This window comes from Phyllobates terribilis, unplaced genomic scaffold (genome assembly GCF_046119375.1).
Source record: "Phyllobates terribilis strain yellow unplaced genomic scaffold, ASM4611937v1 Scaffold_3__8_contigs__length_932513732, whole genome shotgun sequence".
Lineage (NCBI taxonomy): Eukaryota > Metazoa > Chordata > Amphibia > Anura > Dendrobatidae > Phyllobates > Phyllobates terribilis.
Window position 1 is genome coordinate 872,731,957 of NW_027362763.1, and position 19,760 is coordinate 872,751,716.

At 40.3% G+C, this 19,760-nt stretch overlaps 1 protein-coding gene across 3 annotated transcripts in view; it reads right to left on the reverse strand.

Moving 5' to 3' along the window:
• The window catches only part of LTBP1 (latent transforming growth factor beta binding protein 1), a 439,153-nt gene that overhangs the window by 19,741 nt on the left and 399,652 nt on the right, over positions 1-19,760 (reverse strand). For all 3 annotated transcript variants that reach the window (XM_073672632.1, XM_073672633.1, XM_073672634.1), the window contains 3 exons: positions 19,410-19,550; positions 18,224-18,394; positions 5,030-5,146 (listed from right to left, as the gene is read on the reverse strand). In XM_073672632.1, the coding sequence (XP_073528733.1) occupies positions 5,030-5,146; positions 18,224-18,394; positions 19,410-19,550 (429 nt within the window). The remainder of the gene's footprint in view (positions 1-5,029; positions 5,147-18,223; positions 18,395-19,409; positions 19,551-19,760) is intronic.

Sequence of the window (19,760 nt, forward strand, 5' to 3'; positions counted from 1 at the left end):
AGTTTTGGTTGATTCATCATTTATCCTTTCCGGCGAGTCAATCAGTTAATGATGGAATTAGTGTCGAGGTTTGTTCAGTCTCTTATGTGTCATTTGATAAGGCAGTGGATTGGTTGCGGAAATTTGGAAGTGGGGCGCTAATGGCTAAAACGGACATTGAGGCGGCTTTTCGTTTGTTGCTGGTACACCCTGATTGTTTTCACCTATTGTGTTATACGTGGAACGGAAAATTCTACGTGGATTGCTGCTTGCCGACGGGTTGCTCCATTTCTTGTGCTTACTTTGAGGCGTTTAGTACGTTTGTGGAATGGGTGGTCAAGAGGGAGGCAGGTCAGCAGTCAGTAATACACTATCTGGATGATTTTTTGTGCATAGGGCCAGCTGATTCCACAATTTGTTCAGTTCTTTTGCATACAGTCGAAAAGGCGTCTGATACTTTTGGTATCCCACTGGCCCCCGAAAAAACCGAGGGAACTTCTACGGTAATTTCTTTTTTGGGGATTGAATTAGACTCAGTGGCTATGGAATGTAGGTTACCTATGGAGAAGGTGCAGAATTTGAGGGATGAGATTCGATTTGCACTGGAGAAGAAGAAGGTGCACTTGAGACAGCTTCAGTCACTCCTTGGCAAATTTAACTTTGCATGTTGTATCATGCAAATGGGGAAGATTTTTTGTAGGAGTTTGGCTAGTGCGACAGCAGGGGTTAGGAATCCGGCTCATTTTATTGGTCTGTCTCCTAGTCACAGAGCTGATTTGAAGTCTGGGATTCATTTTTGGAAAAATTTAATGGACGGTCAGTTTTTATGGAGGAATGGAGCGACAGTTTCGAGTTGGAATTGTTTACCGATGCTTCAGGGGCTTGTGGATTTGGTAGCTACTTTCAGGGCAGGTGGTTGGACAACATGTGTTTAGATGTTTTTGAAACAATCTTATTTCAATCGACCTTTTCTCTTGCTTTCTGTGGAGCTTTTAGGATTTGCGAGTTGTGGGATTTTTGCGTGTTGTTCTTTGTTCGTCCCGGCATTTGGAGGTGAGGAGGTCAGGGATGGCTTTGGTTAATTGGGGTTTGGACATATCAGAGGGAAGGTGACCCTTAGTAAATTGGTGGTTAGTTCCTGCTGGAACGGTTTCCGGGGAACATTAAAAATTGGTGTGGGCAGTACAATTTGTCAACCCCGAGTAGTAGAGGTGCAACTGGGGAGTATTATAACTTGTACTGCCCAAGGTGTATTGTGGGCCATCCAGGATCTCCTCCATGGAAAGTTAAAAGTTTAAGTTCATGTTATGTTTGTGTATTACAATTAATAAAGGCTGCTGTGGCCAATTTATCCATCATCACTCAGCATCACGTTTGGTTATTTAATTAATACCGTAGACATTTTCAATACCATAAGTTATGTGATCCACACTGAAACTGTTCCACATAAACTCGCTGACGTGATTTTATCCAGCACTCCGGAGTCACACATCTATTTTCCATAGAGCAAAGCTCCAATGGTGATGGTGCACGTGTCTCTCATAAAGTGGTCATTCACTTTATCTCCAGAAGTTTACACTTAAAGCTTAGTGAAAAGAATATGTCTCCGTCTAATTCTGCCGACCATTTATCATGGCCAAACACGTTTTTTCTGTTGTGTGTTGCTCAGGTCCGAGCCACAACTGCTGCGGAGACATTTTCAAACTTTTCTAGCTGTGATTTATTAATCTGCAGTTCCACACATCACACTGGGAATTGTGCATTTGCTAAACTGCCAGCAAAACACACACCCCATGTGATGCTGGATGAATCCCATGCTTATGAATCCAGGCTGACACAGCTTTACATAATGTTTTCTCTGCCTGTAAATGATAAATAAGGATTAACAACTCTCATGGGATGTAAACGATGTTTTGCTGAAATCTAAAAATGTCTGGCAATGCAGCGACTGTAGAAAAGATGGATTTACATTGCTTGTAATATGACAGATTGCAATAGTAGCTAAAGGCTACAATATTTAATGCAAGGTTTGGAGATTTTGGTCAATGGCTGTTCACAGATGGCAGTATAGGACCCGGCCCTGTCTGAGACTTCTCATTATTTGATAATGTTTAGATTTTCTGGAATGACTATCATAATGTGTATCTTCATTCTAAATGTGTTATATTAAACTAATTCGTCTATTAATTTTTCCTCCACTTTTTGTGAAACCACTTGAGTATTAGGAAAGTGCTCATGAATTAATTTGAGGTTGACCCATAAAGACAAACCCACAAGCCTTTTTAGGGTATATGGATGTAATAAAGGGGCTTCCCCCATTGGCAGAATGGCCGGGATAAAATGGAGTGTTCCAGCAGTCGCCGAAGAGAAAATGTAGAATCAGACACATCTTGCCCACCCAAACCCCCAGAGATTACAGATGATCATCAAAGCATAAAAAATCCAGACTAAAGCTCAGCCAGCTTCTAATAGTAAGGGGTAATCTGCTTACATACTTTCCAATTGCCTGCTCCCCTACTGGCATATGCCATGGTAAGTTTATAAGATACAGTACCCCAGTGCCCGTAACAGCGGACAGTGTACTCGCTCACTAAATGCTTGTGCACCTGCCCTCCACTATTCTCTGCCAGGAAGTCACAAGCCTCTTGTTGGCTGTACATTGGATATAGGCGGTGAGCCATCTGTATCTGAAAGACATTACTGGCACTCAATTCATCCTCCTAACCCTTATGTAAATTCCAAACATTCTTTTTACTTTTTGTAATAAATTTATTTACATTTATTCAGCTATTTATTTGATTCCATTAGATGACAACATAATGTAATCTTCAAATTGCTGATATAATTCTTTAGTATACTTAGTATTTCAAAGTATTATTGCCTCCAGGCCAGCCTGGCAAACAAGGGCAGAAGGCCTGGAGACCACTGGTTGGCTCTCAGTCGCCGAAGTAAAACAGTAGCACCCTACAGGCTACAAATGCAAGTCAAACCATTTATATATCATGCTTAAACAACAACATCTAAGAGATTAAATAGCAAGAAAGAGAGTATCTCTTAATTTCGCAGTAATTAATGGAAGTCCAGCTGTCAGTCTAAGCTTTCATTGTGATTGCATAGAAATAGTTTTTGCGCCCACGAGATCATCCACATGTATCGGTGAATCTTGGTGGCTTAAAAGGAACACGTCATCAGGATTCCCATGATTAAACGACTGCCAGCACATTATGTCCTTTCTTATCAGGATCCAACTTATCTTTTTCCTGTGCCCTTGTCTGTGCAGTTATCTTTATTAAGTGGTCTCTTGTATGGTACTTGGCACGGAGTGGTCTGATGGATTTGGACCAGCCAACCTCAGTGCCTGCTCTGACCTTGCTAACCTTACTCATATGCTTTAAATTGATGGGGTCACATTAGTGAGCACACAGCAGGCGCTGGGGTTGGCCTATACATGGCCATCAGACTGCTTGCCGTCGATGTACAATGCTGGAGAACAGTGAAAAAAGATCATTTTTAGAGGTCTGCTGGAATGCATGGGACACACAAAACAGATTGTTAGGATCCCAATTAAGAAATCTATATTGATTAGAAAAATATTAGTAAATAGTGATAAAATATAAGTGATAAAATATAAGAAATGTATCTTATTAGAGAATTATAAGTTACTTCTTCCCCTCCCCCATGTTTCCTGAACTCTTTATTCACGCTGAAATAAACAGAGCAAATCCATCTTGCTCAAGAGAAGATGGACTGCCAGTGCAACAAGGTGTCAGGTTACACAGCATATTGAAGTTTATGGGGAAGGGATATGGGATGAGGAGTGAAAAGCAGAGAAACAGATTGTGCAGGCTTTAGCTAGCTTTTCCCAGTTCATCTCACTTCTGGATTCACAGCTACACTGCTCAGTATCCTGTATAATGTGCTCTATGTCTCTACTGCTTCTGTCTGTATGCTTCTAAGGGTAAAAAGAGCAGGAATCTATCTTTCTTTTCCGCTTAGTGTAAGGGAGACAGTCGAGCAGCTAGTCTCCATCCACCAGCTCAGGGTCAATTGCAAATTAGAGATAGAGCCAGCAGAGGAGAAAACTAATGTAAAATTCAGAATACAAGTCATATAAAGGCCAGAAATAGTATTAATACTCAAGCGCACACACGCTTATTTTAAAAAAGTTACTTGAAAATATAGTTCTGCTTTAATACAAGAGGAATGTGCACATGAAGTATTTGTAGTTATTATATTCACACTTCCTTCTATGGGTTTTAATTTCCTAAGAATACACGACTTAGTAATTTATCCCACACTCTATTATCCATCCTATTATTTTCCATGGTCTATGTATTGTATAGATAAAGCACAGCATTATGCATGTAGAGACTTTCAAATCCACAATGCTGTAGTTACTTAACCAGAAAGTTGTTCTTATCAGTCATTTTCGCTGCTGGCCAATAGCTACTATACTACAAAGAATAGTCCTAAAAGTCAAGAATCCAATGAGTCCTAAAAAGACCTTTATGTTTAAAATCTGAGGTGGACTAACCAATTAAATAATAACCACTATTTTAAGTCTATGTCAAGAAATTCAGCAACCAATCAATTCAGCCACATTATATCCGTCCCATTACAGTAGATCTTCCATGCCTGACCCACATGTAACTAATCCCTGCTTTTCATTGATTTTCCCTATGTGGCAGGTAAACAGAGTGCTGTTCTTGGGGGTCTAAGACAATTTTCCTGATTTAGACCTGTCATGTCTACCACAATCTCAGTTTTTAATTTTGAGTTGTCTGAAAGTCTTTAAATAAAGTTTGTCTTTATGATAAATTATATTTAAATATGCAGAAAGAGGATTCATTTTTCTTCTCTCCCAGTATTTCCAATGGCAGCAGAGAAGAATGCACCCTTCTACTATAAACTCAAACAACCACAGAAAAAAGCAATCAAAATAATATGATGTTAAAAACTAAGAAATATTACAAGCTGTGAATAGTAGTCATATAGTAATTAGAAACAGAGATGACCTAGCAGCCAAAGAATCCTATTATGTATTACTTACGCTCTGGAAGGCTGTATAGATCAGGGTGTATTGAATAGTCTCGAAATTCTAGGGCATCTTCTCCATAAGGTCGCCTAAGTCCTGGCTCCCTGATGTTGCACAATAATGCATGGTCCTCTGCACAAAAAAATATATATATTGTCATTATGATAAGCCGAACCGATGTTGTTTTAAATAATTTTTATATACTACATGACAATCCATCTAACAGAACAGGGCAAGAACATCAAAATGCAAGATCCTTATGTCTGATAAAACAGAGATAAATAGAAACTGCTTCATGACAATTCTCTTTTTGGCTTTTGCTCAAGTAAAAGAAGTTATGCTGCTAATGATGAAGGACAATTTCATATTCAGCAAGTTGGGGACATATTCATGACTTTGCTTAGAGGTCTTATAGTTATGTACCTGGTCAGTCACATTACTCACACGTTTAACCACATCAAAGTAGCAATTTTGCACCGTTTTGCACATGTAATGCTACATCACCATCAATGTTTCATCAGTGTAAAATGTGTCCATCCATACATTCCTCCTTTTATTTCGGGCAGTTGGATAATGAGACCCCCAGTCTGACATACGGGTCAGTAAGTACTTCTTGTGTGTAGATGGCCATCTCTGACTTAGTGAGATCTGCAGGATAAGATCATCACCTATTTCGCCTGCCATCTCTCAGCCACATACTCTACCTATACAGCTATAACTTCCTTGTATCTCTGTATGTCTTCCTCCCTCTTCCCCATACTGCTAAATATATCATCCCTGCTTTATAGTAGAGAACAGTGAAATAGTAGATTGGCATGCAATTATTTTCCGCAGTTGTACATTTCTCCTGAAATACACCGTCTATATTCTTCAGTGTATTTTTATGAGATGCAGCATCACACAGCTAAAAGTGGACAGGGAAAGGGACACGGGAGACAGGCTGGAGCTGCATCATACAGGATACATTGTGATTCTGCAGTATGAAGATACATCACACGGATAGACTGACAAGCTGCATACAGTGGGTACAGAAAGTATTCAGACCCCTTTAAATGTTTCACTCGTTGTTTCATTGCAGCCATTTGGTAAATTCTAAAAAGTTCATTTTTTTCTCATTAAAGTACACTCTGCACCCCATCTTGACTGAAAAAAAATCAGAACTGTAGAAATTTTTGCCAATTTATTAAAAAAGAAAAATTGAAATATCACATGGTCATAAGTATTCAGACCCTTTGCCCAGACACTCATATTTAAGTCACATGCTGTCCATTTACTTGTGATCCTCCTTGAGATGATTCTACTCCTTCATTGGCGTCCAGCTGTGTTTAATTAAACTGATAGGACTTGATTTGGAAAGGAACACACCTGTCTATATAAGACCTCACAGTGCATGTCAGACCAAATGAGAATCATGAGTTCAAAGGAACTGCCCAAGGAGCTCGGAGACAGAATTGTGGCAAGGCACAGATCTGGCCAAGGTTACAAAATAATTTCTGCAGTACTCAAGGTTCCTAAGAGCACAGTGGCCTCCATAATCCTTAAATGGAAGAAGTTTGGGACCACCAGAAGTCTTCCTTGACCTGGCCATCCAGCCAAACTGAGCAATCGTGGGAGAAGAGCCTTGGTGAGAGAGGTAAAGAAGAACCCCAAGATCATTGTGGCTGAGCTCCAGAGATGCAGAAGGGAGATGGGAGAAAGTTCCACAAAGTCAACTATCACTGCAGCCCTCCACCAGTCAGGCCTTATGGCAGAGTGGCCCGACGGAAGCCTCTCCTCAGTGCAAGACATATGAAAGCCTGCATAGAGTTTGCTCAAAAACACAGGACTCCCAGACTATGAGAAATAGGATTCTCTGGTCTGATCAGACTAAGATACAATTTTTTGGTAATAATTCTAAGCAGTATGTGTGGAGAAAACCAGGCACTGCTCATCACCTGCCCAATACAATCCCAACAGTGAAACATGGTGATGACAGCATCATGCTATGAGGGTGCTTTTCAGCTGCAGGGACAGGACAACTGGTTGCAATTGAAGGAAACATGAATGCGGCCAAGTACAGAGATATCCTGGATGAAAACCTCTTCCAGAGTGCTCTGGACCTCAGACTTGGCCGAAGGTTCACCTTCTAACAAGACAATGACCCAAGCACACAACTAAAATAACCAAGGAGTGGCTTCAGAACAACTCTGTGACCATTCTTGACTGGCCCAGCCAGAGCCCTGACCTAAACCCAATTGAGCATCTCTGGAGAGACCTGAAAATGGCTGTCCATCAACATTCACCATCCAACCTGACGGAACTGGAGAGGATCTGCAAGGAAGAATGGCAGAGGATCCCCAAATCCAGGTGTGAAAAACTTGTTGCATCATTCGCAAGAAGTCTCATGGCTGTACTAGCTCAAAAGGGTGATTCTACTCAATACTGAGCAAAGGGTCTGAATGCTTATGACCATGTGATATTTCAGTTTTTCTTTTTTTTACCAAATTTGCAAAAATTTCTACATTTCTGTTTTTTTCAGTCAAGATGGGATGCAGAGTGTACATTAATGAGAAAAAAATGAACTTTTTAGAATTCACGAAATGGCTGCAATGAAACAAAGAGTGAAAAATTTAAAGTGGTCTGATTTCTTTCCGCACCCACTGTATATCACATAAGATAGACTGAGACTCTACTGTATACATCACATAGGATACACTAAGACAATTGTATTTATTAGGGTTGAGCGAGTATGTTCTGTCCGAGTATACTCGGGCCGAGCTCCGAGTATTTACAGCTGCTCAGTGATATGGTTGAATCGCTTCCGTGTGCATGATTTGCAACTGTTTGACAGCTTTATTACATGTGAGGAATGTGTAAGAAATAGACATTCCTCACATGTAATAAAACTGTCAAACAGTTGCAAAACATGCACACGGAAGTGATTCATCCATATCACCGAGCAGCTATAAATACTCGGAGCTCGGCCCGAGTATACTCGGCGAAAGGGTTAATAGAACATACACTAGTATTTATCACATAGGATATACTAAGACTTTGCAGTACAGCGATATATCAAACAGAGTATTCAGAGGCTCTGCCGTATGGAGAGACATAACGCAGGATACACAGAGAATCTGCAGTATGAAGAGAGATCACACAGGATACACTGTGACTCTGCAGTATACATATGATATAGGATACTTTGAGATTCTGCTGTATACATTGCATAGGATACAATGGGACTGCTGCCTATACATTATATAGGGTACACTGAGGCTGCTGTATATAAATTATATAGGATATACTGAGACTGCTGTTATTCATCACATAAGATACAGTAAGACTTTGCTGTTTACATCACACAGGGTACAGTGAGACTCTGCTATCTACACAACACAGAATACACTGAGACTCTGCAGTATACATCACATAGGATACACTGTGACTGCTATATATACATTACATAGGATACGCTGACACTGTTGTATGCATCACATAGGATGCACAAACTCTGTTGTATATATGAGAAAGGTTACACTGAGAATGCTATATACATAACATAGGAAACACTGTGACTGCTGAATATATCACACAGGATACACTGAGACTACTGTAGATACATCACATAGGAGACACTAAGCATCTGCTGCACAAATCACACAGAAGACACTGAGACTGCTAAATACATCACATTGGAGACGCTGAGAGTCTGCTGAATCACATAGGGTGTACTGTCTGCAACTGCTGTATACATCAGATGGGATACACTGAGGCTGCTATATACAGTACAGACCAAAAGTTTGGACACACCTTCTCATTTAAAGATTTTTCTGTATTTTCATAACTATGAAAATTGTACATTCACACTGAACGCATCAAAACTATGAATTAACACATGTGGAATTATATACTTAACAAAAAAGTGTGAAACAACTGAAAATATGTCTTATATTCTAGGTTCTTCAAAGTAGCCACCTTTTGCTTTGATGACAGCTTTGCACACTCTTGGCATTCTCTTGATGAGCTTCAAGAGGTAGTCACCAGAAATGGTTTTCACTTCACAGGTGTGCCCTGTCTAGTAAGTGGGATTTCTTGCCTTATAAATGGGGTTGGGACCATCAGTTGTGTTGTGCAGAAGTCTGGTGGATACACAGCTATTAGTCCTACTGAATAGAATCATAGAATCATAGAATCATAGAATGGTAGAGTTGGAAGGGACCTCCTGGGTCATCTGGTCCAACCCCCTGCTCAAAGAAGGATTCACTAGATCATCTCAGACAGATGTCTGTCCAGCCTCTGTTTGAAGACGTCCATTGAAGGGGAACTCACCACCTCTCGTGGCAGCCTGTTCCACTCATTAATCACCCTAACTGTCAAAAAGTTTTTTCTAATATCTAATCTGTGTCTCCTCCCATTTAGTTTCATCCCATTGCTTCTAGTCTTTCGTTGTGCAAATGAGAATAAAGATGATCCTTCTACAATGTGACAGCCCTTGACATATTTGTAGACAGCTATTAAGTCTCCTCTCAGTCTTCTTTTTTGCAAGCTAAACATTCCCAAATCCTGCAACCGTTTCTCATAGGACATGGTTTGCAGACCAGTCACCATTCTGGTCGCTCTTCTCTGAACTTGCTCCAGTTTGTCTATGTCTTTTTTAAAATGTGGTGCCCAAAACTGTACACAGTATTCCAGATGAGGTCTGACCAAAGAGGAGTAAAGACCGATAATGACTTCACGTGATCTAGACTGTATGCTTCTGTTAATACATCCCAGAATTGTATTTGCCTTTTTTGCTGCTGCATCACACTGTTGACTCATGTTCAGTCTATGATCTATTAGTATACCTAAGTCTTTTTCACATGTACTGTTGCTTAGCTCTATTCCTCCCATTCTGTATATGCTTTTTTCATTTTTATTGCCCAGATGTAGTACTTTGCATTTTTCCCTGTTAAAAACCATTCTGTTGGTTGCTGCCCACTGCTCCAGTTTATTTAGGTCTTTTTGAATCCTCTCTCTCTCTTCTCTAGTATTAGCTATCCCTCCTAGCTTTGTGTCATCAGCAAATTTAATCAGTTTACCCTCAATTCCTTCATCTAAATCATTGATAAAGATGTTGAACAATACAGGTCCCAGGACGGAGCCCTGTGGTACCCCACTTGAGACATTCATCCAGCTGGATGTGAAGCCATTTACAACCACCCTTTGAGTCCGATCACTAAGCCAGTTATGAATCCACCTAACAGTTGCCTGGTCCATTGCATACTTGGTCATTTTTTCAATAAGGATGGTGTGAGATACTTTGTCAAATGCTTTGCTGAAGTCAAGATATACTATATCTACAGCATTTCCCTGATCCACCCAGTCAGTGATTCTGTCATAGAAGGAAATTAAGTTAGTCTGACATGACTTGTTAGTTACAAACCCATGCTGACTCTGGTTAATCACTTCATTCTTATCCATGTACTTACATACATGTTGTTTAATAATTTTTTCAAAGATCTTTCCTGGTATAGAAGTCAGACTCACCGGCCTATAGTTCCCTGGGTCCACCTTCTTCCCCTTTTTGAAGATAGGAACAACATTTGCTCTTCTCCAGTCTTCTGGGACTTCTCCTGTTCTCCAAGAATTTTCAAAGATTATGGAGAGTGGTTCTAAAATTTCTTCTACGATCTCCTTCAGTACTCTGGGGTGTAATTCATCTGGACCTGGAGACTTGAACTCATTTATGTTAGCTAAATATTCCCTCACAATCTTTCTGTTTACAGATAACTTGGATTCCTCTATTCCTTTAAAAGGACAGTGAAGATCAGTTGATGTTACATTTTCTTTCTGAGAGAAAACAGATGCAAAATAGGAATTAAAAAGTTCGGCCTTCTCAACATCCTCTTTTACCATTTCTCCATTTTCATCCTGTAAAAATCCTATAGCATCTTTGACTTTTCTTTTACTTTTGACATACCCCCAAAATCCTTTTTTATTGCTTTTGACATCTCTTGCAAGCCTTAATTCATTGTCAGCTTTAGCTAACCTGATACGTGCCCTGCAGGATCTGCAGACTGCATTATAATCTTCTTTAGATATGCCTCCCTCTTTCCATTTAATAAACATTTCTTTCTTTCTTTTTAGCATGTGCTTAAGTTCTGTGTTCATCCATCCTGGTTTCCTTAAATGCTTCCCATTCTTCCTACTTTTCGGGATTGTTAACGATTGTGCTTTGAGAATCTCATTTTTAAAAATTTCCCATCCTTCCTGGACATTTTTGTCCTTAAGGACATCCAGCCATTGGATCCCTCCTATTCTCTTTCTGAGTCTCTTAAAATCTGCCTTTCTAAAATCTAACCTTGAAGTTTGAGTCTTCACATGTCTTCCTCCTCTAGTTATCCAAAATTCTATAATAGCATGATCGCTGCCTCCTAGGGTCCCAGCCACCTTTACCTCCTCAACCATTTCCTCCCTGTTTATAAGGATTAGATCCAAAGTAGCAGATCCCCTTGTTTTCTCCCCTACCTTTTGGAAGATAAAGTTGTCAGCAAGAGAGGATAAGAATTTGCTTGACCTGTTAGTTTTACTTGAGAGAGATTCCCAACAAATGTCTGGATAGTTGAAATCTCCCATGACCACTACGTCATATTTTTTGGAGAACTTGGTCATTTGATACATAAAGAGTTCATCCATATCTTCAGCTTGCCCAGGTGGCCTGTAGTAAATGCCTACAATGGTGTCCTTTCCGTTGTTCTCTCCTTGTATTCTTACCCAAACAGTTTCCACAGAACTCCCAGTCTCTGAAGCTTCAATCTCTGTGCAGATATACGCTTTTCTAACATACAATGCAACACCTCCTCCTCGTTTATCAAGTCTGTTTCTTGCAAATAAGTTGTATCCTTTTAGCCTTTTATTCCAATCATGTGTATCGTCCCACCAAGTTTCAGTGATTCCAATGACATCATATTCCTTTTCCTGCATTAGTAGTTCCAATTCTCCTTGTTTGTTGCCCATGCTTTGTGCATTTGTATAAAAACATTTTAGTTTGTGATTGGTTTCTCTTCCTCCCATATTTTTATTATTTAAATTGTTTTGTCTTTGTTCTTCCTTTCCACTTCCAGTAGCAGAGATCTCAATAGTATTTGTCAGCTGTATGGCTTTTTCTGGCCTTTTGCTTCCCTTCCCACATTGTTCTAGTTTAAAGCTTTTCTGATGAGTGTAGCAAGGCGACTTCCAAATACATGTTTTCCAGTCTTCGTAAGGTGCACCCCATCTCTAGCAAGTAGTCCATCATATAGGTAATTCATTCCGTGATCCAGAAATCCAAATCCTTGTTGACGGCACCATCGATGTAGCCAGTTGTTCACCTGTAGAATCTTATTCCACCTCATTGTTCCATGGCCATCCACTGGGAGGATGGATGAGAAGACCACCTGCGCTCCCAATTCTTTCACTTTCTTGCCTAAGTCTTCAAAGTCACTGCAGATGGTTTCCAGGTCCTTTCTTGCGGTGTCATTTGTCCCCACATGTATTAGCAGGAATGGGTAGTGATCTGTAGGTCTGAAGAGTCTTGATATCCTGTCAGACACATCTTTAATTTTTGCTCCTGGAAGACAGCACATTTCTCTTGAGGTTATGTCTGGTCTGCAGATAGCGGCCTCTGTTCCTCTTAACAGGGAATCCCCCATGACCACCACTCTCCGTTTTTTCTTCACAACATTCTTCTTTCTCCATCCAGGAGGATTCTGAGGGCTTACAAGGTTATTCATTGCTGGCAAAGTCTTATTTTGCTGTATTTCTTCATGGTTCTCCTGCGTGAGAGCCTGGTACTGGTTCCTGAGCAGTATGGGTGCTGACTGCCTCTCGATCCTCCTGCTTCTGTGGGTCACATGCTTCCATTCCTCTGTTTCGTCAGGTGCAGTTCGAATTTCTTCTCTTACTGAATCATGAAGAGATAATTCTGCTCTGTCTAAGAACTCTTCACCTTCCTTAATGATTTTCAAGGTAGTTAACCTCTCTTCTAGATTTCGCAACTTTTCCTCCAACAGGGACACAAGCTTGCATTTCTGGCATGTGAAGTTTGGCTTTTCCACTGGCAAGTCTGTGAACATGTAGCAGGATATGCAGCTCACCAAATGGCTCCTGGACTCTTCCATGTTCTTATTGTTAATGTTCTGAAAACAGTGAAAAAAGCTTAAAAAAAAAAAAGAAGCTTCAAAATGCGCGCGCCGGCCGGCGCGCGGTTTACCGATGTCCTCTTTTCAGCTCCAACAGCCAAAATCCAGTGTTCTTTGAGCTCGCGGAGACTCTTCACTTACCCCAAAATGCAGTGGGAATATGCAAATTATCTCCTCAGGACTCCTCCCCTGGTTTGCCGATGTCCTCTTTTCAGCTCCAACAGCCAAAATCCAGTGTTCTTTGAGCTCGCGGAGACTCTTCACTTACCCCAAAATGCAGTGGGAATATGCAAATTATCTCCTCAGGACTCCTCCCCTGGTTTGCCGATGTCCTCTTTTCAGCTCCAACAGCCAAAATCCAGTGTTCTTTGAGCTCGCGGAGACTCTTCACTTACCCCAAAATGCAGTGGGAATATGCAAATTATCTCCTCAGGACTCCTCCCCTGGTTTGAATAGACTGTTAGAATTTGTATTATGGGAAGAAAAAAGCAGCTAAGTAAAGAAAAACGAGTGGCCATCATTACTTTAAGAAATGAAGGTCAGTCAGTGCGAAAAATTGGGAAAACTTTGAAAGTGTCCCCAAGTGCAGGTGTCCCATCAAGCGCTACAAAGAAATTGTCTCACATGAGGACCGCCCCAGGAAAGGAAGACCAAGAGTCACCTCTGCTTCTGAGGATAAGTTTATCCGAGTCACCAGCCTCAGAAATCGCAGGTTAACAGCAGCTCAGATTAGAGACCAGGTCAATGCCACACAGAGTTCTAGCAGCAGACACATCTCTACAACAACTGTTAAGAGGAGACTTTGTGCAGCAGGCCTTCATGGTAAAATAGCTGCTAGGAAACCACTGCTAAGGACAGACAACAAGCAGAAGAGACTTGTTTGGGATAAAGAACACAAGGAATGGACATTAGACCAGTGGAAATCTGTGCTTTGGTCTGATGAGTCCAAATTTGAGATCTTTGGTTCCAACCACCGTGTCTTTGTGCAACGCAGAAAAGGTGAACGGATGGACTCTACATGCCTGGTTCCCACCGTGAAGCATGGAGGAGGAGGTGTGATGGTGCTTTGCTGGTGACACTGTTGGGGATTTATTCAACATTGAAGGCATATTGAACCAGCATGGCTACCACAGCATCTTGCGGCGGCATGCTATTCCATCCGGTTTGCGTTTAGTTGGACCATCATTTATTTTTCAACAGGACAATGACCCCAAACACACCTCCAGGCTGTGTAAGGGCTATTTGACCAAGAAGGGGAGTGATGGGGTGCTACGCCAGATGACCTGGCCTCCACAGTCACCAGACCTGAACCCAATCGAGATGGTTTGGGGTGAGCCGGACCGCAGAGTGAAGGCAAAAGGGCCAACAAGTGCTAAGCATCTCTGGGAACTCCTTCAAGATTGTTGGAAGACCATTTCTGGTGACTACCTCTTGAAGCTCATCAAGACAATGCCAAGAGTGTGCAAAGCAGTCATCAAAGCAAAAGGTGGCTACTTTGAATAACTTAGAATATAAGACATATTTTCATTTGTTTAACAATTTTTTGTTAAGTATATAATTCCACATGTGTTAATTCATAGTTTTGATGCCTTCAGTTTGAATGTACAATTTTCATAGTCATGAAAATACATAAAATACTTTAACTTAGAAGGTGTGTCCAAACTTTTGGTCTGTACTGTACATCACACAAGATAGACTGAGACGGCTGGAAATACATAACATAGGAGACAATGAGACTTTGCTGCTTGCATCAAACAAGATACATGGAGACTGTTGTACGCTCATCACATAAGATACAGTGAAACTTCGCTGTAAGCATCACATAGGATACAATAAGACTGTTGTATGCTGGCATGAGGGGACAGTAGATAAATGTTCCTAATCTTCTGCTGAATGCCATTAGAAAGAAGCAAGTGCATTGTGATGAGACTCTTCCTACTCTACAAAGCCAAAAGCAGCATGGGAAATGTGGTTTATATTACGGGAACCATATCAGAGGGGAAGAATGGATCAAGATGGCAGAACATCCAGTATTAGAATATAAACTCGTACAGGTGTACAGGAATACATAAGAATCTCCACTTTATCCATGTTACACTACATAAGCAAAAAAAAATTGCAAGAGTGTTTCCTTAATTTATTCCCAAATATGAAAATTGCAATTTGAAGCTTAAAAAAACCTTAAAAAAAGAATATCCTTCATGTTTTAACTTATTTATATTTCGAGTGAATTATATCATCCCCTGAGGTTATCTGTGCCATGAAAGAGGAGTAGAGTCATTAAAATATGACTGCTACACTTCTGACATTTCATCATTTTCTTTATGACTTTAGAAACATTTATCAGTTAACACATAAGTGCTGCCTGGAGAAAACAAGCAGGACATCCTCATTCTGTGGAACAAGTATTTGTCTCTCAAGTATCTGCAAGATCTTTAACTGGTGGTGAGTCATCTGGGACTTTAATGTGGAAAGCAAATAGGACAATAAACAGTAGCACTATGTAAAGATTTGTGGGATTTTCAACATTTTCTACAATAGGTTGTCAATGGGTGGTATTCCTGAGGGTGTAGTAGTAGAACTAGTATTAATCACCATGAGCAAAATAGATGGCAGAACCATGATGTTACGTCACATACAACTATTTATGAAAAACCTTCTTCCTACTTTAAATTCATGACCTTATATGAGCATCTCATCATTCCACTATCGGTTGCTTTATAATTATATTTTTATTAAATTAATATCTTGCACTTTTGCTTATATCAAAGACTAAAAATGAATCAACGAACAATGAAATAACACATTTCCACAGGGGTTGTTAGATATCTTCCTTTCTTAGTTATTAAAAACCAACCACAAGTGCTGGGGATGCACAGTTTATATCGAACCCACCAGACCTCTTATAAAGCAAGTGAATTATTCTGGGTTCATGACTGCAATGGTCTGAATGGTTTTGTCTCTCTGTTTAGAAAATAGCACACTATAAAGGGACATTGATAAGGGCATTGGGGTTGTCTCAAGAAGACAAACACAACACATTTATCCTATTAGGACAATAGATGGCATAGAGTGTCCACTTTATGGAGTGCTCTGATGAGAAAACCTCGGGTAATACAAGCATTTAATAAAATGGCCCCGTCAATGAATTCAAATGGCATCTCGCTTTAATCACATGTCAGGATGAGTTGCAGTCTGAAGAAACAAAGCTCCCGAGACTTGTGTCTCAACTGTCAGAGGAGTTGTATTGTAAGCACACATATTGGAGCTGCTGGAGAAGTGCTATAAAAGGAGAAGAAAATATCTTCTCCTCAGCTGAATGAGTACAAAGGATTTATATTACGGCCTCGATCCTCCGTGCAAGAAGATATGATTCTTCTCCTGTTACAGCTCTTCTCTGGTAGCTCCGTTATCTGTGCTTACACTATAACATCTCTGACAGCTAAGACACAGGTCTCAGGAGCTGAGTTTCTTCAGACTGTCAATCTGTCTTGACAAATGATTAAGAAGGGCTGTCGTTTGAATTATGTGATGGGGACCATTTTAATACATTCTTGGAGAACACTTTCAAGGATATTTCAATGAGTAATTTCACTGGTAAACTTTTCTTTCTGGTAAATCTACTCAGTAATCCACACTATTTTATTATGGAAGGGTTTCTTATTCGTCATTCTTTACAACTGTAATACTTAGCATATATCTAATATTTGTAGCAATATATAAAGCCTTTCCAGGGGCTGACAATAGCTCAAGTGAAAATGGAAAAAGCAACCAGGGAGCTACTGCATTTCTTCCATAAGCAATCAAAATGGGAATTTACAACAGAGCTAATTTAAAGGCAACATCTTAGAAAAAGACAATTTACAGCCTGTTCCAGATGGCTGTAACTTTGGTCAGGCAGCCACACATCCTTCCTCATGTCTGGGAGCTGTATCAGCAGGCTCTTGGGAAATGAACCAGTTAGGCGGGGGTCTGACTGTTTCTAGAAACCTCAGGTTTTCTATTTCAAAATGACTACTGTGTGCTTGTGTCTAAGCAAACACTTTCAGTTTTTTATCAGGAAGACAAATTATCACCCACTGTGGAGACATTACGCCCTTGTCTGAAACGGATGATATAAATCTTTCAACCAGATACCAAGATTAGGTATTATGGAAAGAGTAAATATTACCGATGACTATCAAGCGCTGGACTCACTCCAGGATATATATGTATGAATCTAGGACTTCAAGGTGTAAAAGCTCATTTGAGAGCCAATGCAACCACTTACTGCTATAGAGAAAAAGCGTTATCCAACAAAGGCCTCTACAGTTCATAGATGGCTCGTGGTTGCTATTCTTTAAAGTTATATAATATTGTTACTAGGGGTGCTGAATTCTATAGAAAATAAAATGTTGTGAAACGTTACCATAGATGACAGATTGTAGACTGCAGAAAAGAATTGAAAAAAATTACAAAAAAATTGCGGAGATCTTTCAATTTATAACTATCTAGCTGTGACCCAAAAGAATTTCCAATTTTCTTAATTGTGTACAGTTAAACTTACATTTCTAAGAATGGTCTTTTACATTACAGTACTCTCTCCCTACTGTGTACATAAGACAACGAAGAAATTTCAGTGATGCAAATACTAAACTACCATAGATGAGAAAACTGAAGGAGCCAGGGAGCTCCGAAAGTGCAGTGGATCCTTGAGTATTTTATTCTATAGGGAAGTTCCCATCGTAGCATTAGGTCCAAACTGGAAAAAACCTCTATTCACTTGCAATTGATACACTTGTTTCTAAAGCACAATCACGTCATAATATTGGCAGTAAGTAGACTCAATATTTAGCAATCTTGACTTGTAACACTGGGGTCCTGGCCTTATGTTTCACTAGAGCCAACATCTGCAAGGAGTTTGTATGTTCTTTTCGTGTTTTTGTGTCTCCTCATGTACTTTTCTACCATATTGAAAAAAAGGAATACTTGGCTTTCTATCAAATTGGCTGTGAAATATGTATGTGAGATAGGGAAGTTAGATTCTAAGCCCTGATTTCATTGCACTACTAGTTCAATGCTGTCACCTCACCTGAACCCTCCATTGGACAGAGAGCGCAGTGCATTCCCCAAGCCACTCCATATAAACAGCAGCATTCTGTGTAAGTAGTCTGCCTCCCCAATAAAGGCCGACTGCACACGTAGTCTTCACTGAGGTTTTCCCAGCACAAATCTTGGTATACATCTGTTTCATCTGTAGGTTCTGAAATAATCAAAACGTGTACAAATAAGCAATGTACAAAGAGTGCAGCATTATCTGAGCACAGAGCAGCTGTCTAAGCTTCATTGATGGACACCATAACTATGTTTTATGCTGTAAGAGAGCTGCAAGAGAATTGGTCTCTCATTATACGGGCATTCCCAAGTTTGGAAGATATTCCCTATCCCTTTCCAATCACCAGGGCCCCTACTGATCTCGAGAACCAGGACGCTGAAGAGCCCCGTGTGAATGGAACGGTGGTTGATCATGTGAAGTGCCACTACATTTTTTCTTATGGGAGTGCCGAAGTCCAGACGATCACAGTGTTCAGCAATCTCCAATGGTCCCATGAACAATGAATGGAGCAGCAGTGGTAATGATTGACCAACGTTCCACTCACGGTTGGCTCTTTAGAGCTCCAGTTCTCAGGATTGGTGGGAACCCCAGCATTCGGACCTCCAGATAAGGGATAACTTCCAAACTTTAGAATACCCCTTCAAGATCTACTCATGAACGCTCTGTAGTCTTCCGTTAGGACATGATCCACTGCACATCCACCACCCCTTTCTGGTTTACAAAACACATAAAAAAGGAACTCCAAAAGAACTGCTGCTCAGTCTCATTCACTTGTTGCAGCCGTCCATATGGATAAACTGTTAATTCTCTGTGAACAAGTGCTCCTTCATTGCAATGACTAGATGCCCACTGGTCAAACATCAATGGCCTATCTCAAGGATTGAGCGTCTGACTTCAGACAAACACCACACACATTTTTAAGTTTTTTGAATTGATCTTTGAATGGATTGTGATGATTTTATTTAAAGTTACTAATTTCTTTTGTTCTGGTACCAATTCCTAATGTCATTTTTAGATTTGGAATTTACTGTTAAGGTTACACACATGGTAACATACGGTATCCTAATATTGTGTATTATTTCATTTTGTCTTTTAGCGACCATTAATAATTTTTACTCTCTTTCCGTAGCTCATGAACATTTTACTTTGTTCGCACACTTACCCACAAGGTCCTGTGGCCTAATACACCTTTTTCCTGTAGGATCCAGAACCATAGGACGAGTGCAAAAACAGGTATACGAGCCATCTGTATTTATACATTCACCATCAATGCAACTGCTGGGGTCATCACATTCATTATTATCTAAAGGTTAAAAGAAATGTAGTGTTAGTCCAGATGCCTGTAAGCACCTAAGAGCTTAATATGGCAGCCGTTCTATTGGTAAGCCCACAGTAAATCGGCAGCTGTGCAGAGCAGCTGTACAAGAGCACTCAGTAAATAATTAGAGGAGGCCATGAAATTGGATATAGTTATGTAGGAAAGAATAGCCAAAGGGTTCCTTTGTTGTGGCTT